At 39.8% G+C, this 27408-nt stretch overlaps 1 protein-coding gene across 4 annotated transcripts in view; it reads left to right on the top strand.

Moving 5' to 3' along the window:
• The window catches only part of ARNT2 (aryl hydrocarbon receptor nuclear translocator 2), a 97854-nt gene that overhangs the window by 38927 nt on the left and 31519 nt on the right, over positions 1-27408 (top strand). For all 4 annotated transcript variants that reach the window (XM_032699982.1, XM_032699981.1, XM_032699985.1 and 1 more), the window contains 4 exons: positions 16369-16471; positions 18439-18504; positions 18980-19065; positions 26239-26315. In XM_032699982.1, coding sequence (XP_032555873.1) covers positions 16369-16471; positions 18439-18504; positions 18980-19065; positions 26239-26315 — 332 coding nt within the window. The remainder of the gene's footprint in view (positions 1-16368; positions 16472-18438; positions 18505-18979; positions 19066-26238; positions 26316-27408) is intronic.

Here is a 27408-nt window from a genome sequence, read left to right on the forward strand (position 1 = left end):
GTTTCTTGTGGTTTGCTAACTGGAATCCTGGGGAAAAAATCCAACATTTGGCAACTGAAAATGTAGTGGATTTTAAGTGGGAGACTTGCTCCTATAGTAGTGGAGTAAGTTACCTGTAAGTTGATTACTTATCGTGTTGCACATAAAACTAAACCATATTCATATATCCACTATAACTCTGGCTTTTCCATCATGCTCAAAGCTGCCAATAGGAAACTACCTAGTTTTGAATAGGATATGTGTATGTTATAGCTATGAGAATTAGCTAAATCCTGGTTTAACTCAAACTTGGAAAGGAGGGAACCCAACTTCTCTTTTTATTATCCACATATTATGTTTATAGCTAAAGGAAAAAATCTAGGGGATAATATTTAACAAAATCCTGATCCATGAAAAAAAATCACATATTTTCTCTTTGCTTTAGTAGTTAAGAATTCTGACCTGGTTTGCTGGAAGTTTTGTTGTGTTTCATAACTCAAGGAACAGTGATCCACTTCTGAGTGAACCTGCACGGTGTTTACAGCTTCCATGTCAAAACAGTGCCAAATTCATGATTTCCTGTGGTTTGAATGTGATGTGGTTTTGGCAGAACTTTCATGTATTCACATTGTAAGCTCAAAGCAAAATTCTGTGGTGAAAATCCAGATGGATCAAAACCAAGTGAACAGTTAGGGAAACCTGTGCAGGGCAAAACAGCAGAGTTTCATACCATGAGACTTGCAAAGGAGCACAACCTCTGTTTTTATTCTGTAGCCTGTAATACATCTTAGTGTATGTACCATCTTCCTCCAAGAAGCCTCAGTGAAGTCATGTTTTGACTTCCAGAAGAGCTGAGTTATGAGACTTAACCTGCTCAGACTAGAGGAGGACTAGACAAATTCGGAGCACTTCTGTATTTTTCCAGCCTTAGCTATGTGCTTTTCTTTTACACTAAATTCATCTGTAGCCAGTGGAAAGAGATCAATAGTATTTATAGAGCTAAATCTTTTCCCTGCCTGAGTCTTTTGGAGTTGTCAGATTGACACAGGAGACCTATAAATCTGGTGTACATGGGCAGCTGAACATTTTCCCAGTGTGAGGATAGCAGGGTTGCCTGTTTAACTTTTTGAGTAATTTTGTTTTAAAGATGTGACTGGTGAAGTACACCAGCTATATTGGTAGTTCTGTCAGTCTGTGGAGCATACAGATAAACAGAAAGCTCTAGATTTATTATATTAAACTTTTATTTCCTTGATTCCATAAGGTACCATTAAGTAAGAGAAGCAGTCTTCTGTTAGGGCTGTCAGTCCAGCCTAGGTTTGTTTATAAACAGCATGCAGCAGGATTTCAGCACTTTACTCTTGCTCCTTTGAGATACCTTTCTGGGAGAAAGGTGATTCTAGAGTGCATTCAACCAGTTGCACTTTTATTCCTGTAACACAGATCATACTGAGAGTAGCTGCTTTGTAACAGATACTAAGTGAAGCATTGCAGTGACCTGAAATAATCTGTACCTTAGAGACACTTAAAATGCACTTCCTTTAAGTCAGTGTTTATTAAACCATTTAGGCAGCCCCCAAGTTTCCCTGGGCTTTTAAAAGTCATGTTTCATGCAGAACAAAGGGCAATGTAGAGTTTGAAAGAGATGGAAACCACTAGCCAGTCAGCTGCATTTGACGTTTTTCCTGCTCAAAGTGAAATTCACTTCAGGCAGCAGGAAAATCCTCATCTTTTAGTGACCTCTGGCTGTGGAGGACAGGATCTGCTTAGGGAAAAGATTTTCAAATGGAAGTGTAACAATATGTTATTATTTTTAATTTTGTTCTCTTCCTCATCTTCTCAGGGTCCATTTTCTCAACCCTATAACCTCCTCCTTCAGCCCTTGATCTGGGGAAGCAGTGACAGCATCTTGACAAAGGAGAAACTTCACTTGCCTTGCAGCAGATTGGAGCAGTGTCCTTTGGTTATATTTGCCTTGTTACAAGTGCTGATCATTAGTGCTGTATTGCTGGGATTTTCCCAGCATGTCTTAGCAATCCTGCTACCCAGAGAAGCCACTGCAGACCCTGAGAGCTTGGGAGGCTGCCACTGCCAAAGGGGAGTGACAGAGAACAAGCCTGTGGAGAAAGGAGGCTCCTGCTCACATTTCTGCCCCCAGGAGTAAGACTGAGACTGGGGCTGTGCTCACATGAGCATTTCTTTGGCAGTCACACAGCTTATGCAATCCTCACCTCATCTCACCCTCTCCCTTGGCACTTATGTGGTACTACAGTGAGTCACATCAAGGGCCCAGCTGAAAGCTAATCTAAGCTAAAACCCCTTGGTTTTGGTAGAGACAGCTCTCTGGCCCACCTTACCATGGGGGTTCTTGAACTCTGAAGAGTGCTAACACCAAGGAGAAGTGGGAAGTGAATAGTTAAGGATAAGGAGAAGACAGGACTTCAGGAGCTGTAAAAATTTATGTCAGATTGAAGTGGCTGTTTAACTATGGCCTCAACCACATAGTGTGTTTGGGGAGTTAATTGCTTGCTCTTTTTTAAACTCTTAGGATTATGGGGAAGGATGCATAGTTTCTATTTCATTTTGTGCCCTTGGAGATTTTATTCCCTGGAAATGGAACAATTGACTGCTTGTTTGTTGTATGTTAATTGCTAACACATTGTAGCAACAGGAAAGCTGAACTGTGAAGTGTGTGCAAGGTTTGAAATGCTCTAGAAAAGAGAGCAGCTGAGGCTTGATGATAGCAATAAATAGTACTCCCAAAAAGTCTTTACATGCGTCATGTGCCTGATTAATCAGAATGGGGCAGATATGCGAAGTGATAATTAATTTTTCCTCTTTGTTCTTGGAAATACGCAGATGGCAAAACAAATGACTTCAAATATGGATGAAGATCAGATCCCACAGGAGGATCCATTAGCGAAGACCTCTTTGCCCTTAGGATGCACTGATGGAACTTGGTGGATGTTGGGTTCAGATGCAGGCTCGGTCCTGGTGCAAGCGAGAGCCTCTAAACAGACACCAAATCTCTAATGGTGCAGAGAAGAGACAGAACTTAGGTTGAAGTGCAGAGAAAAAAAACACTTTTGAAGAATTCTTCTGCTACATTTACCTGTAAAAAAATGTCTGAGCAAGTATTGTAGTAGACTGTCCTTCTGTTAAAATACAGTGTTCCAGACCACTTTGCAAGACTGATTTCTACGAGTCTAGTTCTCCATAAGCAGTTAATGAAAGAGTAGAGTGATGAATATAGACATTTTTGTATGGTTGCCTGGAAATACTCCCAAGTGATTCCGTGATATGTCTGAGATGTGCTTGTCAAGGCTGTGAGATCCCTGTTCTTGAACCCAGCATCTCCAGTGGTGCAAATGGGAAACACCCAAGTTTGTTACCTTCAGCTCTGAGGTTATCTTCAATTCGGAGCTCCAGGCAGGACAGCATGTAGAAATCGAGCTATAACATCTACCTTCAGCCTCCCTCTCTATGCTAGGGCAAGGCAGGGAGCAGCAAAGCCACCTCAGGACATTCGGGTTCAGAAGGTGTCCTTGCAAACTGCTTCAGCTGAACAGTTAAGAGGTGCTGAAAGTGTAGACCCATGACTGCAAGAAAATTATTAGAACCAGAACTTTTACAGCTTTCATTTTCAACTGATTTAAAGATGACTAAGTCACTTCACTTGCTAGCTGAAAAAGACTGAGGTTACTTCTGGACAGAACTTGTATGCCAAGTTTAGTCTTGGCATGATCTTTTATTGCCGTATGTTATAAGTGCAAAAAAGTAGAACTTTATGATGGAAATGGTGACTGACCACCGAAAAAAATGAGCTGATAGGTACCTTTTGAGAAGAAAAAAGCATTTTGTGACAATTTGCTGTGGTTTGTGTGTGTTATGGAAACATCACTCAATGTTATACAAGCAGAGATTTTCTGTCTTGCAGAACCTTCAAATAATGTGTTGCCTTGCAGTGATGATTTCACCACATGCAGTTTTCTGTCCAGCTGCAAAGCTCTGTTACCAAGCAGTTTGTAGACACAGCCACAAAATGCAGATGTTGTAGATAGAGTCAAATTGTCTGTAAAAATGAGAAAAATGGTGTTCAACTTGAAAGAGGGCAGTGCCAGAGATCAGTAGCTCACCAGTGGAGAAGCAAAGTAAAGCTTTCCACAGCACTGAACAGAAGAGAAGTGCTCAACAAATGGTAGATAACCACGTGAAGGAGAAGATTAGGGATAACTTCTCTCTACAACAGATACTCTTCCTGAAAATGATTTTTATGCTGTGAGCTGCCTTATATTCCCATGTCAGTTTTCCAACTCTGATTTCTGCATGATCTTTCTTAGAAGAGAGGGGGTGGTTCTCATATTGACAGCCAGCCAAGTGAATGCAAATGTGATTTGAACTCTGACTTTCCATGAATTATTTAGAACTCCAGCTGATACAGAGAAGAGCTGGATGAGACTCCTATTTGGCTTCACATATAAAATTCTCAAAAGAAATTCAAAGACCGACTTGAGGCATAACCAGAAACTCAACCCTGGCAAATATAATTCTGTCATGCCTTAAATGTCATCATCAGTAACAGTAAAACTCAAGTCTAATGGAAAAGTAATATATTATCAAAACAATTAATGGGGTGACTTCTGCACTATATTAGCAAGCCACATTATTAGCTTCTTCACATCCACTTAAAAGTTGGATCAGCCTATTTATTAAAAAAAAAAGGTAAAAAAGTCTATTCTATTGTAGGCTTTTGTGCCAAAAATGTTATACCAATAATATATTGTCAGAAGCTCTGTCTTCCCTGTGTCTTTTGTAGACATTAAGATACTTGTCAAAGATTGATGCTTTTCTACCCAGAGCTCTTAATGCTCCTTGAAAAAAAAATGGAAAAAAACCAAAACAAACCCTTTTTTCAGAGAAGTGTGTCCTTGCTGAGACAATCAACGAAACAAGGAGCTGTCATAAAGCTCCTTTGGGACTTTGTTCTCTAGCCTTTGGTTCTGAAGAGCACATTTATCAGAAGTTTATGCATCAGAAAGGTACTCTGCGTGTAAAGGGCGGTTTCAACTGACAGCACTTGATTTCTTTATTATTTTTTTTACTTCTGTCTGTGAGCTCTTTTAAGTACATGAACCCTGAAGAACCATCTGTCTCTGAGATGTGCCCAGCCCAGCAGCCTAGGAAGTAAGAGAACAGAGAATTAAAACCAGATCTCAGTATTTTCGATTTTAATATCTTAGCACAGGATAACTGACCCAGTATGACAGTTGCCTTCTGGGCAGGTAGGGAATGAGTTGTATAATATTTTGTTTATAGAGAGATTAATAGCTACTTGTGCTTTGTATCCCAGGATAAAACAATGATTCCTCATCAACTCTTTTCACGGAATGTCCATGAAGCACCACAACCTGTAGGATGAAGATGAGCAGGCATCCAGTAAACAACATGGAACAAAGCTGGTGGGATGGGGAGGAGAGAAAGTTTCCATAGACATTATATGAGATGTCCTGAATTCTTTTATGTCTCTGCAGAACTGTCTGAGACTTGACTCAATATTTTATGGGATTTTCCACCTACCCACGCACACGTGTACCCACAAGGCCCCCACTTTATTCCTTAGGAGAGTGGAGACTGGAGACAGCTGTGCCAGGATTATTGCACCTGCAGTGGAAGGGAATAGAGATTTTGGAAAACAGAAGCTTTAACACTGTAGTTGCCCTGAAAAAAGAGGGAACAATTCCTGAAACATACTGCCATGTACAGAATATATATGAGTGATTATGAACAGAATATTTCAAGTTTCATTCTGTTTTTACTGTAGAAAAAACCAGTTTTGGCAAGGCATCTTTTAAGTGTGAAATCTTGGAAGAGATTTGGCTTGTTGACAGCTACCAAATCATCATGTGATACCTGTTTTTCAGTAAAGTTATGTGGTCCCACTGGCATTGCGGAGAGTGAAGAGGATGTTTCAGAGGTGAGACTTTCCACACACACCAGTCCATTGCTGTGCTATTGTTCCAGAGCAAAAAATCTGCCCACATTTTTGTGGACTGTTTGTTCCCATAGCAGGAAAGTCACAGTGCCAGCCACATATGGCCTTTGAACTTGGGCAGTGCCAAGCATAGGAGTTCATGGATTTTCAGCTTTAGTCTGTTCATCTGACAGTTTTCTTAAATGTAGAATGGAGGAAATGAATGTTCTGCTTCCTCAATCCCCATTCTGTTTGCAAGGAAATGCATTAGTGCAGTAAGTACTTAGGAGCAGAAACAGGGAACCTGTGACTCTACAGCATCTTAAGAGTGCCATTCCTGCCCTGTCACATACTAGACAATAACACAGAAATAAGAAAAACCCAGTCTGCTCTCAAAAAATCACTACTTTCAAATGGTCATATTTTAAGTGTATGGTACATTTAATCTCTGAAACATTCCGAGAGAATTTTGTTTTCCTTTGGTCTCTAGGACTGTTTCTGGAGGGAAAAAAAATCCCAAATGTTGGGAGAAGCCAACTATGTATAAAATAGTTCAAAAAGCAACTCCTACACAAACACAGTGACCCAGTGGTATCCCTGCTGCTGACACATTCCATTTGGGTGGAAAGTGCTGGAAGGAAAACCAGTGATAATAAGTTGCATTTTTTTTAAATTGCTTTGGTAATTATAATGGTGGTTTAAAGAGGTCAGTACATGCTTTTACCAAAATAAGGAAGCAGTTTTAGCCTTGTACTCTGAGACAAACTTATTACACCTGATTAGCATTAGGGAATGCTTTTAGGGTGAATTTTCAGGTGTTTGGACATGCATGTGCAAGTGGGTTTTGCGGTCACTATTTCTTTCAGTCTTCAGTTTCTCACTTGGAAACTGCCATGTACTTTGGTCTGTTGTCACAGATGTTGGACTGGATTATTTTCAGTTGCTGGATTTCAAGGGTGGTGGGTACTTTTTTAATGTTCCATATTTATTCAACCTGCTCTGTTTAGTTAAACACGATGAGATATGTGAAGTTGATGGTATTTTTTTTACCCTCTTTGAAAAATACCAGTGTTTTACAAATACTTGACCAACTTCTTTGGTTAACACATCGCCAACAAAGCAGTCCAAGTGTGCATCTTGGAAAGTTTTGGCACTGGCCCTGCTTGCAATCCTCTGTAAATCTCAGGTGTTTCTGTTCTTTGATGACAACTCCACAGATGCTGGGAGGGTGCAGTATTAGCCTTAACATCTGCCCTGTGGAGCAGGAGCTTTTCCTTTAGCCTCATTTGAATGTTGTGTTGTCTCAATGCAGTTAATACAATGCACTAAAATATTTTATTATTACGTGATGAGCTGTAGCAACAGCCTGGGGAGGCACAGGGAGGAGGAGTGCCCCGTGTGTGTGGTAGTATTCCACCCGCTTGCTTCAAAAGGGGAATAATTGTTTTACCCCATGCTGCTGTCATCTTTCTGTCCTTACCTGAGGCTCAGCTGTTTCATGATACTGAGAGAGCAGAGACAGGAATTCCACAGTCTTTGATCCTTCCCTGGCTTTCCACCAGCCTGTTGAGACCACGGCACTCACTTGCTCCTCACTGATACCCTGCACGGAGCTGCAGGGAGGGAAAAGCCTCCTGTGTGGCAGCACATAACTGGAGTGGGAACGTGGCCCACTGGCAGTTTTCTGTGGTTTGATCTGTTTTGTTGTAGCGCCTTAAATCTGAACTTATGTCATCAAACATTCTACTTTGTATTTTCATAGCGTGGAGATCACTTTTGGATCACTTTTGCATGTGATTTCTAAGTGTCTCGAGTCTTCAGAAAGAGAGTTAAAACTTACAATGATGTTTTGCCTCACAAACCTTATTTTAATTGAGGTAAAGAAGTAGCCTATAAAAACAGCCAGACAACATCCTTGGGCCTTTTTCTCCTCTCTCTCTTTCCCTCTCATGTGTTTAAATTTCATTCTGTCCGCAGCAAAACACCTTACAAAGTCATCTTGTGGTCATTATTTATTTCCTCTAATGGACTATTCTGTGGTGTGTCACCACAGCCAGGTTTCAGAACCAGACAATACTAGTGTTTACTAATAAGCATAAATCTCAGTTATTTGAGTTTGGTAATGAAGTACAAATAATACGGAATGCCAGGAGCTGAAGCTTTTTTGGCAGAAGGGTTTTTCAGTAAAGCTTTCTGCTGAGCATTCAAGTGAAACAAATAGGTTAATTTAAAAGCTACTTACAACCTTTATATATTGATTTATTATGCAGCTGTGAATGGCAAAAGAATCAATTACGTATTTCAGTGTTATTTTGGATAGCTGTCCTGTCCTGGGAGTATCTGCTGATGGTGCTTTGGGGTTTCTGGGGTTTTACATCCTTTTTCTAGTTACAGAAAGTCTGACTGCCTTTTGAGGAGCCGTTTGTATCTTGGCTCACAGGCAGGCCTTTGTATGATAGGTTTCTCCAGCTCAGTCTTTCCTTCAAAGACATCTGATATGGTATTTGTAACAGAAGTGCCCAGCTGCCCAGCTCATTGAACCACGAGCTTTGTCGTGTACATTTGTTTAGGGACTGAGCCTGAAAGTACCTGCAAAGATCAGAGTGTGGCTGAGTCAGGGCTTGTATGAACTTATAGCACAATAAAGCTACTGCTGCTGCTAAGGTTTAAATGAACTATGCAAAGATGAAAAAAGAAAGGATCATTGCCCCATTTTACAGGTAGGGAACTGGAAACAGAGATAGATGCCCCGTGTTTATGCCTAGGGAGAGCTTATACATCTATGTGGGCTTCTATAAACTATTTTCATTAGTACACTGAATGTTTCCCATACATAAGGTAGCCATTCTCGAGAGTTCAAAATACATTTAGTTCTTAAAATGTTTTATCAGTTGGTTTTTTGGTTGGGTTTTTTTTGATGTTATAACTTCACTTTCAACATATGCTTTGAATTATTTGCTCACTTTTTCAATGTCCAGTTTTTCCAGGTCCATCAGCATGCATGTGATCTGTAACACTATCCCTTCAGATAGTCCCTTAAAATTAACTCAATAGCAAGGCTCAAAAGAGCACATAGTTTCCTTTTTAATTTAATTAAAATGATGCATATTTGCCCAGCACTGTGGAGAATGACATGATGCAGACTGGTTAGTCAAACATGAAGGCAGGCACAGCAGAGACCTTTTGGTCTTGTGAGCTTTTATAATAACAAGTTGTATTAAGCAAACAGCTGTGTAACATGAGGGGTTTCTTATTGAAAAACAAGAGGGGGTGAGAAAGCTTTTCAATTCTCCCTTTGTGGGTCAGTGTCTCCAGTTGGTAAGTAGGGGATAGACAGATATTTTAAAATAGCTACATTTCTATTGCATTACTACTTCTTTTATTTTTTTTTAACTTTGCTGTTGATTGGATCAACTCTTCATTCTATTGTAAGAATGTCATAACTTGACTCTAATGCTTATACAACGCCTTTTGCAATTAGATGATGTAAACCTTAACATATTTAGAGAGGTTCAAGTAATCCCCCTGAGAAGCTAGACTAGTGAGGAGAGTGAGCTTTGATGGTTTATATTTATAATCATGGAATAGTTTTGGTTGAAAAGACCTTAAGGATCATCTAGTTCCAACCTCCTTGCCGTGGGCAGGAACATCTTCCACTAGACCAGGTTGCTCAAATCTCTATCCAGCCTGACCTTGAACACTTCCAGGGATGGGATGTCTGCCCCAGGATGGGACAACCTGTGCCAGGGTTTCACCACCCTCATAGTGAAGAATTTCTTCCTTATATCTAATCTAGACCTGTCTTCCTTTAGCTTAAGAATCAGGAAAGATTTAAATTGCATCAACCATCTCCACATGATAGGAACATGTCCACTGTTGTTTTCATCCCTATCCCTTCACCCCGTGCGATGTCCTGACTTTCCTATAAACCAGAGATTGGAGTTGTGATTGTGGTCTGTAAATGCTGTGATACCAGTAAGTGGTGACTTGTGCCACCAGACACCTTCCAAGCAGAACCCAGGAGCTCCTGCACCGCAGGGGAGACAGTCTGGAGAACAGACCCTTTCCACATGTGAATTAAAACTGTACGTACATGAATCCAAAGTATGAAAGAGCAGAGCCTGCTGCCTGTTCCAAGCCCATCTGCTCTGCATCATCCCAATCCCTGGCCACAGTCCCACGTCGTGGTGCTGTGTCTGGTACTGGGGAAGGAGTGTTGTGGGGAGTGCCAGTGTCTGCACGCTGGGCTTATTTGTGAACAAGATGAGCATCACGAGTTAGCAAATTTTTTCAGGGAAAACAACCTCATCAGGCTCTTAATTTCAAGAGCTGTGCATTCTTCATGGCCTCTCAATGTGTTTTAAATGTTCAAGAATTGGTGTCTTTTTTTGTCAAAGATTTAAAAGACCATTAACTAATCAGCAAATATGAAGGAGTGGTGTTACAATAAACAACAGGTTTTGGGTGGGCATTGCCTGTGGGATCTGCACTGTAACCTTGATGTGATCAAGGGAGTCCCGCTGTAAAATCAGTGCTGGTTGTAGGTGCACAGGGTAACTGGTGCCAGTCATGTGGTTCTGCCCTTAGTCTGTAATTTTAAATTAGGATGGTCTTAAGCTCGTCTGTTGTTTTGAGTGTTCAGGCTTTTTCTATTCCTCATGTGTTTGTTTTCTTTTCAATGAGGGGGCAGAGACATGCACTTTTTATTGGTACAGTGTTGTTAGTATTGTATTGTTTGGTGGATTCACTCCACATATGTGGTGGTGTGATGCTGAAGAGATGCTCTGTTTTCCTGTTTATAGAGGATACTTGGATGCCCTGCAGCCTATTTCTGAGCTCTGGCAGTTGCTCTCAGTCTCACCAACCCTGCAGTAAATACCTTGATATTTGTAGGGCAGGGACTTGGGCTTTCAGGGCAGAGACTGTGTGCTCCAGTGTGTGTATGTGCATGGTAGATAGGTCTTTGCATTTATGAGCGTTGCCTTCATGTAAATAATAAACCCTAAAATGCTGAAAGAAAGACTATCCATGGTTCTTTTGGGGTTTTGAGGGTTTTTTTATGTGTATATTGTCTTATTTGTATATTGTGAGCTTCTAGAATCTAGTTTATGTAAATGTGAGCTCCTGAAAGGTGTTTGCATTGCAATTGTGATTCTTAATTTATTCTTGTATCATCGTCTATAACTTCTTTTATATTGGAATCCACAGGGTGGATGTATATTTATTAAACTTAATAGAGCTTAAAGCAGTTGCTGAGCTGCATTGAACATGAGATAAAATTGTATCCCTTACAGTTTTAAGGCTGTACATTTGTAAAGATTTTTATTTTGTTTTATTGTTGAATTAATGCAGGATAATCGCTCTGTCATAAGCTTATCAAGAGTAATTTAACATAAGTTGATCAAATTTAGGCTATTTAATCTTATTGAAGACATTTTCTTCATGTATTCATAATGTCTCTGTTGCTTTCAAGAGGGACTCTGTCAGCTGAGCACCTCAGTCAGTGTAAAACCGAATGTTCAGCTCTAGTCAGTGCACAGGTGTAAACTGATAAATGAAAGCTTAAAAAAGTTTCACCTTGTTTTCTTGAACTTGATTGTTTGTCCCAAGCAGTGACCTGTATCTTGATTCTCAACAAACTGTTTTAGTTGAGAACAGTCGTCTTTCAGCTGATCTTTGCTACTAATTTATAAAGACTTAATGTACTAGTAGAACATCACCATAGAAGTCCTTTGTTGTCTGACCCTTCAGTTTGAGGGTGAGCTTGCATTTGAAGCTGTGTTCAGAAGCAACAGTACCTTGACCATCGCTTTGTTTTTATTTTTAATTATTTCCTCTTGTTTTCCTGCATCCCTGTCTTGCTTTTTCCGGTTTTATAGTAAGATAAAGATGTTTTTAGTTTTCATAAGGATTGTTGGGTTCAGTATTCCTGTGTTCTGTTTATCTTCCTTGAGCAGCCTGTGGAGTATTTTTGATGAGCACAAAGTTATCTTTTGTTATCTTGTCCAAACCAAACTTAGTTTATCCTTTATTTTATTTTGCCTGGAAAGAAATATGTGGACAATCTGGTGGCTGAGAAGAATTATGAAATATCTAACTTGTTCTTTGTAAGACAAGACATTATCATCTAGAGAGTGAAATTTGCTGGGTTGCTGAAGATATTGAGGGCAAGGTGAGACTCCATATATTCATTCAGACTGTTTCCTTATCAGGTCCAAGATTCCATGCAGGACAGCAGTCCATATACTCATGAGTTAGAGGGAAATGGAAAATTGTATCTTGTACTTTGCCAATAGTATTTTTCTGCATGAGGCCAAAGCAAATTTCATCCCATCTCTGTAAGCTGGGTGTTTCCATGCTGCAAACTGGATGTGAGCACCATATGCCTGTTTTTAGAGGCAGTCATTTCAACTTGCGCTGAAATTTTTGCAGAAGAATGTCCTTATGTAGCAACCCTTCCTTCTGGTTACAGACTGAAGGATTCTTAGAACTAGAACTCCAGCAGAGAAAGCATTTGTGGTGGAATTAGGTGTTGAAGTTTATGGGAGTTTTGAATCCACTAAAAAAAAAAGAGAAAGAAATGAAAGAAGTAACAAAGAACAGACTGTGTTTGATTACGAGGCTATAAACCTTAGCATGCGGTGCATAAACACGGAGTAACAAATTTTCTAACAGGCTGGTGCTATTGTGTAAAAGTGGATTTGAGCCAAACTCCCAGATTTGAAACCCCATGAACTTCAGTAGGCCCGGGCCAATCCTTGGCTTAGGTTCATCTCAAACACTGCAAGCACAGAAAATGTGTTTGAACATTCACAGTAGCGATTGGAGGTCCAAAAGGGGAAGGTTTGTGCATAATCCGGTCGCAGTTTGCACATGCAAGGGATGTATCGGTGCCAATATGAACATTTGTCCCCCTGATCATCATGAGAGTGGTTTTAGGGCATCTTTGAAAACACCCTGCAGGGAATGTTTCTGGCATGTATCCTCATTCCTTGAATCTGCTACCAACTTACCGCTTTAGGGGGAAGAGTTTTATATGGCTTCTCTAATTTTACCCAAATAATGAATCACTTGCTCATTGTCCTCATCTCTGTGGCCCCCTCTGACAGCCCTTTCCTGTCATGACAGCTGACATCAGGTTCCTGGATCACGCAGCAGGCTCCTGCTCTGAGGACAACTGGTTTTATTACAGGTTGAAGCAACACTGCCTTCTGGATGGGGGCTGTAGTGGGGAGATTTCAACAAATTATCAATTATACCCAGACCAACCGTAGAGATTTATGTGCTAGTTTTACAAGCATTGTGCTCATTTGTTTGCTTTCTCCTTTGCAGCAGAGCAAACTCTGGTTTCCTCCAAGTTGTGCAGCTGCTGTAAGTGGCAATAAGACAGCAGTGTCAGTCACAGCAGTGCTCCTGCACTTCGCTGTTTCCCACGGTTGTGTCTGGAGCTGGAGAGGAGAAAAGTTTAACATGAAAATGAACTGCATGCAATTACCAGTTTATGGGGAAGCTCATAAGGAGTCCAGCTGGTGGTGGCACTGGGATGTTAAACTCTTCTACTGAAGAAACTAGAAGAAGAAATTAAAAGAATACACGCATGCACTGTTCAGTTAACAGAAGTTGTTAGAGCATCCTGGAATATTTCTTATTAATAAAAATATAATTGTCAACTTTAACATCAGATGCACTTCATGTGCATCCTGTGGAGAAACTTAAATGAGCGTTTATCATGGAGGATGCAGGAACACAGAGATAAGAGTATTTTATGGTTCTGTGGCAGAGCTATCATCAGGACATGCCACCTCCTTGAACTGAGCTGCCTTTGTGACGCTGAGATGCAATTTATGCTGTTTTGCTTTACTTAGTCTGTTGATCTATAATTCTCTTTTTGATACAATTTTACCATGTTTCTAGTACCAGATGAGACACAAACTGCTTGTTCTTTGTCAAAATCTGCAGTATGTTGTTAAAGCTCTGCAAGGTTAACATATGCATGATGGACTATTGAAACAAGCTGCTGAGAGAGCTTTGTCGTAATATCTGTACACCAAACATTTCTCTGACTCATACTCCCACATACCCCTTGCAGTGATTTTGTAAGTCAGGGCAAAATTTAGACTTCTGTTTGTTATCTGGTACATATTTCTAAGACATTGCCAAACAAAAAACTAAATTTAAAAACTCTGTCTTTTGTTGCTGGGGGTTCCACACATGCCAAAGGAACACGTGTCAGCAATTCTAGACTTAGTGGCCACGTAATTGTGAGGCATCCTTTTTGGTTTTTTTTAATAGATGTTCTTGGATGATAAAGCCAGAGAAATTCCTTTTAGCTGTTTGAGTTATATTTACTGTCACTGCTTTTTGATTAATATTAGTGTCTCTTCAAGAATTTATACTGGAATGGAAAAAAAAGTTCACAGAAAAAACGTTTGTTTATGTGTATGACAGAGTTATTGTGTTCAAAGAGAAAAATGCTTTTAATGATTTGATTTGACTGGCATGCTTACATGGACAGCCATTGGGTCCTGCACATGTATTCTATCTTCTTTGTTTTGTCATGTATTGCCCTCACTTGTGAACAGCTTGCCTTCTGCCTGATGATACTTTATTTTTCTAAATTGTGTGATTATTTGAGGTGATGGGGAAATAGACTGTGGCTTTGGCTATACAAAATAAGACAGAGAGACAGACTCCAATGCAGGGAAAGGAAGTGTGTTTGAACTTCAGATCCGTCCTAAATCATAGGGTCATAACTGACCTGGGAAATATGGTGATATGATTTCATCCCATCTCACACCTGAATTGTAGACCAGTACTGATATACAGCGGTGCTCTGAATTGAAACATCTTTAGAAATTGTTCCCAGACTTGTTAACTTCTTAACCATGCAAGATACACCTTGGAGATACACCAAATAACCTGTTGGCAAGGATGGCTTTCCTCCAGAAAAAGTTATTTGGAGTATACCTTGAGTAAAATGCTACTGCCTAGTTCTTTAGCTAAAACATTAATCTTTAAACTATTACATAATTATTTTATTCTCGTTCATGGATGGAAGTAAATATTTAAGGGTAAAGTAATTCTGAAATTGGTGTTTGGCAGTAGGATTATTTCATAACTTAATTTTTGGACAGAGACTTTTAAGTCAGTCTGGTGAGGAGACTGAATGTATTCTACATGATTTCTACAGTACAGACAGAGTATGGTATCTTAGATTGCTGTAAACTTGGCTGGTTATATCACAGTAAAGACTTAGGCTTATATAGTTTGTTACTGAAAGATACTCACCTTAAGCATGTGAGTTTGCTCATGGTCTGATGTCGTCAGCACTGGTGGCTGTCATTTAATTGCCCAGCAGCTGTTGCACTGCATTTCTCTTGCCCACTGTCACTTTCGTGGCTGCCTCCAGCCTTATAGCATCATGGACCTGGGCCAATGATTCATTTCTAGTCTGTGCAAGATTTTATACTCATCTGTTATCTGTTATCAACTGCGCTTTAGATGCAAAAGTCCATTCCGTTAGATCTTTGGTGATAAACAGAAGGATTCTAGGTGATAACTAGTACCCTGCAGTCACTGATCTGAACCTATCTGTAGTAACCACTGCCTTCTGTTTTGAATGAAAAAATTAATGTTACCCCCTTTTTACTAAAGACCTCCCCCAACTTACCATAGGAGTACCAGCTCAGTGGTCCCTCTTGACAACTTGGTAGCTGTCTGCACTTTTCAATGCTGTGCCTCTGGTGTGTGATTCTGAGGTTTGTAGTCAGCAGGGTCTGGACAGGGACCTTGCATGGACTCATGTTTCTGTTTGGTGGGTCAAATCCTCTCACTGGTCCAGCTGAAAATTAACTTCAAAAATAGTCTGACTTGTCAGGTTTTCATCAACTGTGAAAGGGCCCCACTGCAAGTGATGTATCTCGTTATCCAGGAGAAAAGTTTGGTCTTATGTGCTTCTCACCATCACAACAGTTCTGGCTGTGTGAAGTGCTGCTGTGATGGGAGTGTCTGGATAGGCACAAGCACAGGGAAAGAGAGCAGCTGTCTGGGGAATGATACAAGTTGCTTTATCCACAGTTCTGGTAAAGAGTGGAGCGAATCAAGTCAAAAGCTGTGCCTGCTGTCATTGTCTTGTCTGCCTCCAGACATTTGACTCTGCCTTGGAAGTTGGTCTTGGGCCAATCAAGAGAAGAGCCATCACAGTTGTGACTCAGAGTCAGCCTTGCTGAAATTGTTAGTTAAGCCAGCACATAACTGATCCTCCCCTCTGAGACCAGGATCAAGACTTTTTGTTGGTAATTTTTTTCCCCTAACTGGGCTAATGGTATTCAGCTTATGAACTTCTTGTTATCTTAGTTTCTAGTAAATGGAATTAAATTTATGCACTGAACACCAGTTGCTCTCCCTGGCATTTCTAGGACGAATCCTGGACTTGAAGACTGGAACAGTAAAGAAAGAGGGTCAGCAGTCCTCAATGAGAATGTGCATGGGATCCAGGCGCTCTTTCATTTGCAGGATGAGGTATGCATTTACCTTGGATTCCATGATAGTTCCAGTCCTGCCTCAGGTTGTCTGACTTCAGACCTTGCTTAAAAACCAAAGCTGTAATGACACTCCCATGAAGCATTTCTAGAATGCTTGCTTTTGGAATTGGAGGAAAACTGAAACCTGTCTTCCTTTACAATTAATGACAAAACAGCACCTTATTTGTGTGTTGTAGTTATTAGTGTGGGGTGTAGGATACTTTTTTCAGAGAACTTCATGACCACTTCACCCTTGGAATGTTAGCCATTGTCTCTTCCAGTTAAGTTGTTTGAATCAATACTTTAGGAACAAAGCTTTCGCAAGAGTAATGGAAGCCCAACTCTGTGTATTTTTTCAGCAAACGAATAATATTAAAAGAATTTTGAAAATAAACAGGAATTCAGTTGCAAACTAGCCAGCTATGTAGGAATTAACCTAAGCCTGGTATGAATTACCAGATGTCAGCTGGCTGATACTAGATAAATGAGTAATTGTTAAAGGGTTTTTAATTCACAATTTTCCAACCTCTCCTGCAGTGCTTGGGCTTCTTTAAAGATATTTGCCTGCCCAGTGCTTTTCATTGGGGCTCATGAGCACTTCTGTTGTTTTAGGTGCTAACAGGCTAAAATGCCTGTTGCTATTGCAATAAATTTCTGTCTGTGTGGTTAAGAGGGGAAAGTACACAATTGCATCTGCAGCCTAAATGCAATATATGTGCTGAAAACAGCAAATGCAAAATTCGTCAGAGAGTGAAAAGCACAAAGCAAAATATTTGACATATTAAAGTACAAATACCTGTACTTTGGTTTTGTGGTGAATTTTCTTCGTCATGTGAGGAGACTGAATATATGGCTCTTGGGTGCCATTGTAAGGTGTTTATACACTTTATGCTTGCAAGATCAGACTTCACAGATAGAACACCTAGAGCACTTTTCCCCCCTTAACTGGGAGGAAAGAAATTCAGTTAGGAAGAGCAGCACTGGGAACTCTGCTGTTTCCTTCTCCAAGCTGCACACACTTGATGGTGTTAAAAGGACTTTTTTGTATACAGAAAACCAGGCCTAATGTCCTGTTTGCAGTTGTTCCCCAGCTTTCAAAACAATTCACATTGCAGTTATTTCCTAGCACCCTGTTTCTGTAAACTCCAGTGCACCAGAGTGATTGTACACGTGCCAGTAGCCCCATTGTTTTCTAATTCTAAATCTTATTTTAATTGTTCATTCCTTCTCCTTGGCAATGACTGAGAAGAAAAAAAAAAGGGAATTAAAAAAAACCTTCTGGGAAGAATGAGCCTCAAATAATGTGAACTTTCCTTGTGATTGCTTCTTTCATTGTTATTATTCCTTTTCCCATTGAAAATGAACTGCATTTACCCTTCAAACTATTTACTCAGCTTCAAATGAATTTTTGAAATTGTACAGTTAGGCATGGTTAGAAATAGCACAAAATGCACATGAATAAGTGTTAAAGTTTCTTGACAACGTACATAGTTTGATCTTGCAAACATTAGTTTAATGTCTGTTGACAGTGTAGCTGGGGTATGGCAGTCAAAATGCTCTATCCAGGGGAGCTACTGGAAAACTGAGATTGGTTTGTGTGGATATTTGGTGTCCTGACTTATGTTCTTCTCCAGTTTTCACCCTGGTTTTATGGTATTTTAGAGAGTGTCTATTTTTTAACCACCCTTGGAATATCAATTTCAAATAATTTTTAGGTTGAGGGAGTGCAGAAGGGAATCCTTTTCTAGTCTCTTCTATTTTTCTAAAATTAAGAAAATATTTGTAGCACATGTAAAAAGCTCAGCCTGCAGAAGCAGCACATTCTGAGAAAACATTAATCTGCAACTTTTTGTCAGAAATAAGTATCCATTATTGTCTACTTATATATGCTAATAAAGATCTGAAAGTGCATTTTCATCATGTATATTTATATTTGAGTCCTATAAACTGTTAATTTACTTTTAGGTGTGGAAATGCTCCTCTGGATCATTTACCTCTGAACAGAATAACAACCATGAGAAAAAGATACAGGTATTATTATTTATTTTACCACAAACCAGTTAGTTGCCATTAGCTCAGTGGGAAATGGGAGTGCTCATGCTCTCTCCAGGAGTGCTACCTGGACAAACACCTGCATTAGCACACAGCATAAAACAGCCCTGGGGCTGGGGAGAGGAGAGCTCACCACCAAATTCAGCTGTGCTGGAGTCACTGGGCCTTTTTGCAAACAAAATCTTTTTGCACATGTCGCTCAAATCCTTTGTCTTTACCAACTCCATCTCTGAATTAAGCTTCAGTATCTTTCTTGGAGAAATATTATGCAAGACAGGTAAAGCTTGAATAGCAACGTAACGGAGCTGACAGTGCACAGAACTCTAGGTTGACACTTGGTTGTTTCCAACATAACTTACAAATACCTGTAAGTCATTAACTGTCATAGTTTAAAAGCACAAAGCTATTCTGCATGTCAGTCAACGTGGTATTTTTGTGTTTCTTGTTCATTTAGGAATGGCCTTGGCCCAGTGAAGGAAGGAGAAGCACAGTATGCTGTTGTCCATTGCACTGGCTATATCAAGGCGTGGCCACCAGCAGGTGAGTGTCTCTCATGGGAGGTGGTGTGCACCACACTGTCAGTGACAGCTGAAAACCTGGCTCAGCTTTCTTTGCTTCTAGAAAAACAGGGTGAGTTTTAGTGGCGTCACCGATTAAAGCTCATCTTGAGAAGCTCTTGATAACGAGAAATCAGTTGTTGTTATTTACTCAGGGCATCCCCATTTTTCCATGTGACACCTTTCTCAATTTCATTGGCACAGAGCAACTGTAGGAATTGTCAGTAATGCAGGATTCCAGCAACTGAGAACAAAAGTTTTGAACCTCATAAACCAACATAAAAATGGTCTGATTTGAAGAAGGTGGATGCAAAGCATGTGTACCTCTAGAAAACACCAGCTAATACTTTACACTTAAGTACTGAATTGCAAGCACCTGTGTATGAAAATGTGTAATTCCAGTTTAGGCACATGGGTCTTCACAGTGATGGTGTTACTTGAGAATGTTCAGTATTTGTGATAAATTCTGGTTTGAAGCTGTTTTCTTGGGAATAAGTCTTGGCATATTGCTTTGAACTACAGAGAAAAACATTTACCTACTGGAACTCAATATTACATATGGGAGTATTTACCTTTGAAAAATTCAAAGAGGAGACAGAGGAGCTCATCCAGACATGGTTATGAAGCAGGGTTATTTGACCTTGGCGCTTGCAGGAGTTGTAGAGGCTGTTTGCAGTGTGACTGTGCTGCTGGCATGAATCAAACCAGGAGCTGTCCTACCCTTTTGCGGTCGTGTACCACAGCCATAAATCACATTTATCCAGAGATGATGAGTGCTGAGAGGTGGTTTGTACCAAGTCTTTGCAGTGGGGTGCAAACACCAACATGCAGATGTGAATTTCTTGTTGGGTTTCTGCTGAATTGCAGTTTGGGAAGCAGAGGAAAACTTCCCCTCTTGTTGCTAATGGGATTTAATAGGAGTGAAAATGTTCCAGTTTCACTTCTATCTCAAAAGAGTGAGAGCACTGTGTGTGTCAAGTGCTCTGAAAATGGCAGGTTTTTTCTGTTTTGTTTTCTTCCACAAAGAAATTAACTTTTCTATTGGTAGTTCCAAACATAATTGAATTCAACCGTGATACACAAGATGTCTCTTCAGGAATGTACAGGTCAAATAAGATTTCTTTCAGCTCCTTGCTTAGCTTGAATGAGAAGCTTGCTGCACGTTATGGGATGTTCAAAGAGATCTAACACTTGGGGTGTATGTTGCTAGTGCAGAGCTGCAGATGCATGAACCTGCACTAGGTTATGACATTGGCAGCGTGTGCCCTTCAGCCACCATTTCTGCAGGACAACAGGTGTGCAGTGCAGGAGCGTGGGATTAAAAGGATCTTCTGGATCTTTGAGTGCCCAGTGGCCAGGTATCAATCACATTGTAAGTTCCAGTTTACGTTAGTGAGATGTTTTCCCTGTCTCCAACTCTTCCAAAACCTCACTGCTTTCCCATGCCTAACAATCTCTAATTTTCAGTCCTCATTATTTTATGGGAAGTTTTTATTTCGCTGAAGGTCAAGTGGGAGTTTTCCTGCCTTGTGTCTCTGTCTCTCTCCAGTGTTCTGGTGCATTTCCAGAAGGAGGTCATATCCTGACAGCCTGGACTTAGCACAGATAATCCTGCCCACTTCTTCTACTCTCCATTCTCACAGTGCATTCTCTTTATCCTTGTGACTTTGCACTTGTTTGTGTTTTCACTTCCCAAAATGCAGGTCACTGGCACTATACACTGTTGTTTCAGATGAGACTGTAGTGGTGTATAATGCAAACAATATCTCCTGTCTTGACTGGCAGTCATCCTTCAGCATCCTTCTCTTCTGTGTAGTGCATCCTGCTGGCATCCTCAGTCATTTGATGTATGTACCAGCCTGCCTTCTCCTCAGTTGTCAGCTGCAGATCTTCTTGCTTTGAATTGTGTGATGTTTCAATTAGTAATACCAAGTTCCATCCCATTTCTGTTGCTGTAGCTTATGACTGTTATTAGTCCCCAAGTGCATGCTTATGCATTTAGTAATGTTGGATTTCATCCCATTTCTATTACTCCACTCCTCAAAGTCACACAGTGCTCCCTTATGATATCCCAGTGCTCCTCCACAATGTTAATTTCTCCAAGCTATAGCAGAATCCTAAGGGATGTTTTCGATTTTGATGGCCTTGTGTGGAATTTCAGTGGTCTTTTATGTTACCATCCAGATTTTTACTCATATTAGTCATGACTGAGTGCCTTTTTCAGGGCACATAGTGTTGAAAACTGGGGCCTTTTTCATGAGTGTTTATTTACCCTCCCAGTCTTCCCTACTTTGTGCTGGTGGTTGTCATGCATTCATTGACTTTCAGGGTTGAGTGGGAATATCCATGGGCTGAATTTTTCCCCTATATTTTTAGGTAAATAAGTGGTAACATACTGCATTTCTTCTCTTTTCCTGTGGTAATTCTGATGTGTATAATCTGCAAAGCAAATGAAATAACTGCAGCAGTAATGGAATTTGCTAAGGCCTTTCTACCCTGTAATAAAATTACATTTGTTCAAATCAGTTAGAGAGCAGCAAACCCTGGCCTTTGCATCATCTCTGGATTCTTTGAAATAAATGGGCTTGTACTAAATCACTGTTTAAAAATTCATCTGTGGAAAAGATAATTTTCATTTATTTTTCAATTGCCAAGTGGTCACTCTAACGGAAACTCCAGATCCTTTTCTCTCAAAGCATGCAGTGTGGCATGTGCATTATATAGGTAATATACAACACAAAACATACTTTCAAAAACAAAATAACAAATATTTAGCAAATGCACTTAATCTGTACTTAACCTCTTTTGTTTAGCACTTGTTATTTTCTCTTTCTGGGTTGAATTGCATTGTCTGTGGCCAATGTGTAATTTTTTTAGTCCCACACTGAATATAACAGAATCAGTGGTGATACAGAAATATCAAGAACTGCTCTGTGATCATTATTAGTGTGACAGACTATCAGGTTTGACAGTGTTGCTGCAGTGAGAAGTGTATGCAAATCTGTGAAGTAATCTGGGTACTTCAAATAGGTAAAAAAGTATAAACTACAGACAACTGGCACCAGTATGGTGGCATATTTTAAGGACTGTTTTTTTTGTGTTATGGCTCAGGTCTGTGGTCAGCATGAAAATATTTTGCACATCTTGTCTGCCTTTGTGGTTTTTCTCACTTTTACGGAACAGCAAAGCTCAGGTACTTGCAGACTGCCTTTAGCCCCTTTTTCAGTGACAAATGGAAGAGAAAACTCAGGAAGCATCATGCCTCATCCTCTCTTCAGGCTATGTTTGTTAATGGTCCATTCATTTTCCTCCACGGTGCCTGAAAAGAGAAGGGTGAAACTAAGATCAAGTGCAAAACCCAGCATGTGATACCTACACACTTATATCAGGTAAACTTTGTGTGGAAGTCAAAGGAAAAAGGAGTCAGGTAATCAAGCTGGACATTCCAACCAGTTATGTTGCACGTGAGATTGAACAGTGAGAGCGTAGAGTTGGGTTATTTTGAACGAGGTAGGAGGATCGCTGGTTTGGAACTGGGTGAGCACCAATTCCAGCCTTTGTCCCTTTGTTCCCAGCAAAGCAGCACAGCTAGAACTTGTGATCCTTAGCCTAGACAGTATTTCAAATTCATAACCAGTCACAAAACTGAGAAATGCTGACCTTCTCTTGATTGTTCCATTTTCAACTTAGGCAAGATTTGCTTTTCTTCTGTGTTTTTTCCCCTCTGAACATCTCCTTCCTGGAAGGAAATGAATCTTCTGTGGTCCATATGATGTTTTCCTAATAGGTTGTTTTTTTCATGCCATAACAATTGATGGAAAATATTTGGTGTAGAGAGAGAATATACAGTCTGTCAAGATGTTGGTTGTTTTCTGTAAATCAAAGCCAGGACCAGCAGAAAAGCACATAGTGAAGAAGAGGCTTAGATAGATACTTATTTCAAAAGCTTTCAATAAAAAGTCCCAGAATAATGTCAAATTCAGATAATGTTGAAATCTTTTTTTTCTCTTTAGTTAAATAAGAAACATTTTAGTCTTCTAAGTCAGACTTACGGTAACGTCTTAACCACAGCATGCCGAAGCTGTTAGGTTATTTTTAAAGTTTTGGCCAGAATCTGGACATTTGTGCAAAGTACTCCCTTCTTCCAATACAAAACAAAGTAGTTGCCTGAATATTCCTTGCAGTGCCATCCTTTTCAAGGCTTTATTTATTTTTTTAAAGAAAGAAGAATTTAGTTGTTATTGGGATTTTCCACAAGATTTTTTCTTTGGTATGCCATAAACATGCACAGCTTTTCTTTTTATGAAAGCCTTTTTCCATTATTGTGCATGGGAGATAAAGTCACACAGTGCAGTTCCATCCCCAAGCAAGTAACCATTAGAAATGGTTCTGATGGAGACAGACATTAGCAGGGGATTGCTAATGATCTCTGGACACTTAGCTTACATCTTTCTAAAGACTCGTAAATCATTTAATTTTTAGTGTAGTGAAATAAAACCACAAGTCCACTAACACTGTTCTGTGTCTCACAGAGAATATGGGGCAGAAGGGTAGAGAAAAAAAGGCAGAAGATGAAGCTGTTCTGGTGTTGAAGCCAAGTGGAAGCTCATTGGGAAAACTGAAAAGTTCCTTATGTCCACACAAACACGAGCCATTGCCCTGTGGGAAACTGTTTGCTGGCATAAAGGACATTTGGAAATTAAATATAACCTCTGATGGCACCGCATTCTATTTGTGATGCTCAGTTGCAGGCTCAGCTTTGCAAATTGTTGATATTAACTCGAGCAAGCACAGCACTGTGTTTATTATTCAAGAGGAGCGTATATTCGGTGTTGAGAAATAAAGTCTCTTGCGGGGTTATGCATAAAGAATGTGAATAACTAATGTATGTTTATGTTGTTGATGTCCCCTAAAGATCAGTTTCATGGCTGCATTCCTCCAAGCTCTTACTTTTTTTAGAGGTAATGATGGTACTTGGCGGTGTCCAGGAGCAAAATTACATTATGTTAAGAGCTGGACAGACTGGTATTAAGTGCAGTGCACATATCTTTATTTACCTGTCCATATTGGAGTATGTTCAAGAAGAAGTGTGCTAAAGCAAAAGTAAATTTCTTCTACAAATGCATCCTCCCATATAAGCACAGGCACAGCTGAATCGTTGGAACTACCAGCAGAAGAGTAAAGAAAATAATTTCCCTCTATGAAATGCTGCCAGTAATGGCACCTACATTGCAAAGGAGCACACAATCATTTTGTCATATTTTTTCTCTAGGCACTTCAGGGAAGGGTTAGCAGTCCCCCCTGGATCATGTATTGATTAATTCCAGGCAGATTGGTTTTTATTCATAGAGTGTCTTGTGGGATAACCCAACTAATACATTTTCCAATGTGTTATACAGAGCGAATGTAATCCACCTTGGGGAGGAAAAAAAAAAAGGGGTGAAAATTATAACAGCCTCCCTTTGTCAACAGAGTGACGTCAACAATAATGTTTCTTAGCTAGGTTTAATTTTGGAGATTGTTTATGTTGCTTTGAGTTTATTTGAGTTTATTTGGGCAATAGCGAGCATGGACCAAGTTCCTAAAAATGAAAGCATTGTTGAAAGCTGCAGAAAAAAAAGATTATGCAAAGTGGAAGCCATCCAGCTGTATCTTTGCTGTCCTTTGCAATACTCTGAACCACTAAGGAAATTATTGAGAAAGCTTTTGAAGTCAAGGGAAAATACTTTAAATTTGTCCTTCTCAAATGAAAAACTCTGTTTAAAAGGGATCTTTTGGTAAAGGTTATCCAACTGCAGTGCCTGGAGTTATTTCCTTGAAAGAGCTCTTGTTAGATGGGACAATAATGCTCCTCTGTAAAACTCTTGAGATCCCTTCATAAAATCCTAGTTATCAGTCAGGGGCTGCAAATGAAGCTGTGCCCCCAGATTCTGAAATGAATTGCAGAACAAGTTTGAATATATATACAAAAACATGAGGGGTTTTCTTTCATACACTGTGTATTTTATTTTATTATATAGCTCAGTGAGGACCAAAAAATACCTGTAAAGTGCTATTTGGAAGCTGATTGTCAGATAAGATTCAACTATTTTGATACAAAATAACTTCCTTAGAGATGACTTCAGTTCATTTGGCAGCATTGATAGTCATTTTTCAGAGGTGTCATTTAAGAAAGTGGTGTGTTGTCATCCTCTGCACAGTCCAAAGATTGACTTACATTGGGAATTATAAATTTAAAGAATAAATTGGCTGTTGTTTTGTAATTGATAGCTGCTTTGCAATTAATTTCATTAATGCTTGTTAGTGCCTCTTAAGTGATTCACTGCCTGTTGTGACTGATTTATTTGAAAAGCCTCGTGAAAGAGTTTACAAATCACTTAAAATAAGTCAGTGGTTCACTCTTGGAAGTTGTTTTTTCAAATGCTTTATAGGAAATTGGTATCTCAAAACTGGAGTTGGGAAATAGCCTTAACTAAAAGCTTAGCCAACGAGCAAGTAAACAGTGTTAATCTGGATGTTCCTATTTCTGAAACACTGAGATGGAAAATAGTACACATGTATGTTTTGAAATTACTCCTGTGTTTATAACAGTTACTCCTGTTACACAACTGAAACAAGGGCTGTTAGCAAAGCATCCGCATTTTTTCAGTCTTTCAGCGTAACAACCCAGATTTAGTCCATTATAGAAAAAAAGTAATACCAGCTGTTAAATATGAGCGTAAAATTAGTGATTAATTTAGGCTGTGCCTTGTTTATAAGGCTCATTATAATATATTATTCACAAAGGAAACTGAACATAGTGTGCATGCACTGACCATTTAAGTGACCCCATGGTTCCAGTAACATGCTGCAGAGCCGTACTCATGGAAATCTTACTGTCCATCTCACTGTATAATGGAATTTTAGTATCTGCTTTGTCTTCAGCAGCCAGAATTGCTGCCGTGGGTCCTGCGTATGCATGTGAGGTATGTAGGATTGAGCATAACTGAGAAAGATCATCTGATCTGAACCCAGAAATAATGACTGAATCCTAGAGAAGAAAATAAAGTTATTTTTTGTGATTTAGAGCATCTAGAGCAGTACAGAACCAGGTCAGGAGCATCTATGTTTATCCCAATTTCCTAATTGTAACAGTATTTATTATCATTTACTCTAGGAATGACTATACCAGAGGAAGATGCTGATGTTGGACAAGGTAGTAAATATTGCCTTGTGGCAATAGGAAGGCTTCAGGTAATGACAGTCTTTCCTTATACAAACTATTTCGGAAAGCATGATCACTGTTTTGATTTAGTTGTAAAAGATTTGTGCAGTGTTTTGGTACTGGACTGTAAATTCTAACATGCCTCCAATATATAAAGTGCCTTGATGTCTGTCTGCAGTCAGTCACTTTCAACAGAGCAAAATGAAAACCGTAATTTTGGTGTGTGTGTGTGTGTACTTAGTCCACTAAGAACAGCAGAGATACTTCTGAAGATGAATGTGTACAGATCTGCCATTCTTTAGGGTGTGTAGGGCTGGGATATTGTAGATAGTGAGAAACATGGCTGTACAGGTGCTGCAGATGGTGGGTTAAAGTGGCCCCCAAAGCCAGTGATATGCTCCCTACCATTTTTCCATTCATTCTCTCTCTCTCTCTGGCTAATCAACTACTTCAAAAACTGTGATTGCAGGAGGTATTCTGAAAATGGCAAAGATAAGGTACTCAAGAGGCACTTCAGAAATCACAGCTTTATTCTCAGTGTGTGTTGTGTTGTGCATTCAAATGAGATGCCAGCCGAAGGAACTGGGAGAATAAAATTTTACTTCCTTTTTGTCCAGACAGTTGCAATTGTTGTAGTGTATTTTCTTCCTTTTTTTCATTGCTGACAAGAGCTCAGAGCAGCCGTGGTGAATCTCCATCACCACGGCAGGGAGGCTAATTTTTTTCTTCCTGGTCTGGGAATTCTGCCACGGGGGAACGTGTCTGAGCCTCTTACATGATCTCCTGCACTCATTGCCATCTGCTGGGATGGTATCACTCCTTCAGAGGAGAGGTGGAATGACCTTTCATTACAGCACAGGTGCCAAACCCATCTTACCTGAGGTGAACAGCCTGCCATTGTGAGCACTTCTGTAGAGTGGGTCTCCATTGCCATGGCAGAGCTACAGAAGTGTTGCAGGATGGTTTTTAGGTTAATCATGCTTTCATAATCAAGAGTAATATATTCCACTAACAGAGAGAAGGAAGTTATGGGGATTCATATGTTATAGCTGCCAAAGGAAGATGATTTCCAAGAAAATCACATTAATAATGTATGGAGTGTCAAAGCATCTGTTCTGTCAG

Source organism: Chiroxiphia lanceolata, chromosome 12, assembly GCF_009829145.1.
Source record: "Chiroxiphia lanceolata isolate bChiLan1 chromosome 12, bChiLan1.pri, whole genome shotgun sequence".
Lineage (NCBI taxonomy): Eukaryota > Metazoa > Chordata > Aves > Passeriformes > Pipridae > Chiroxiphia > Chiroxiphia lanceolata.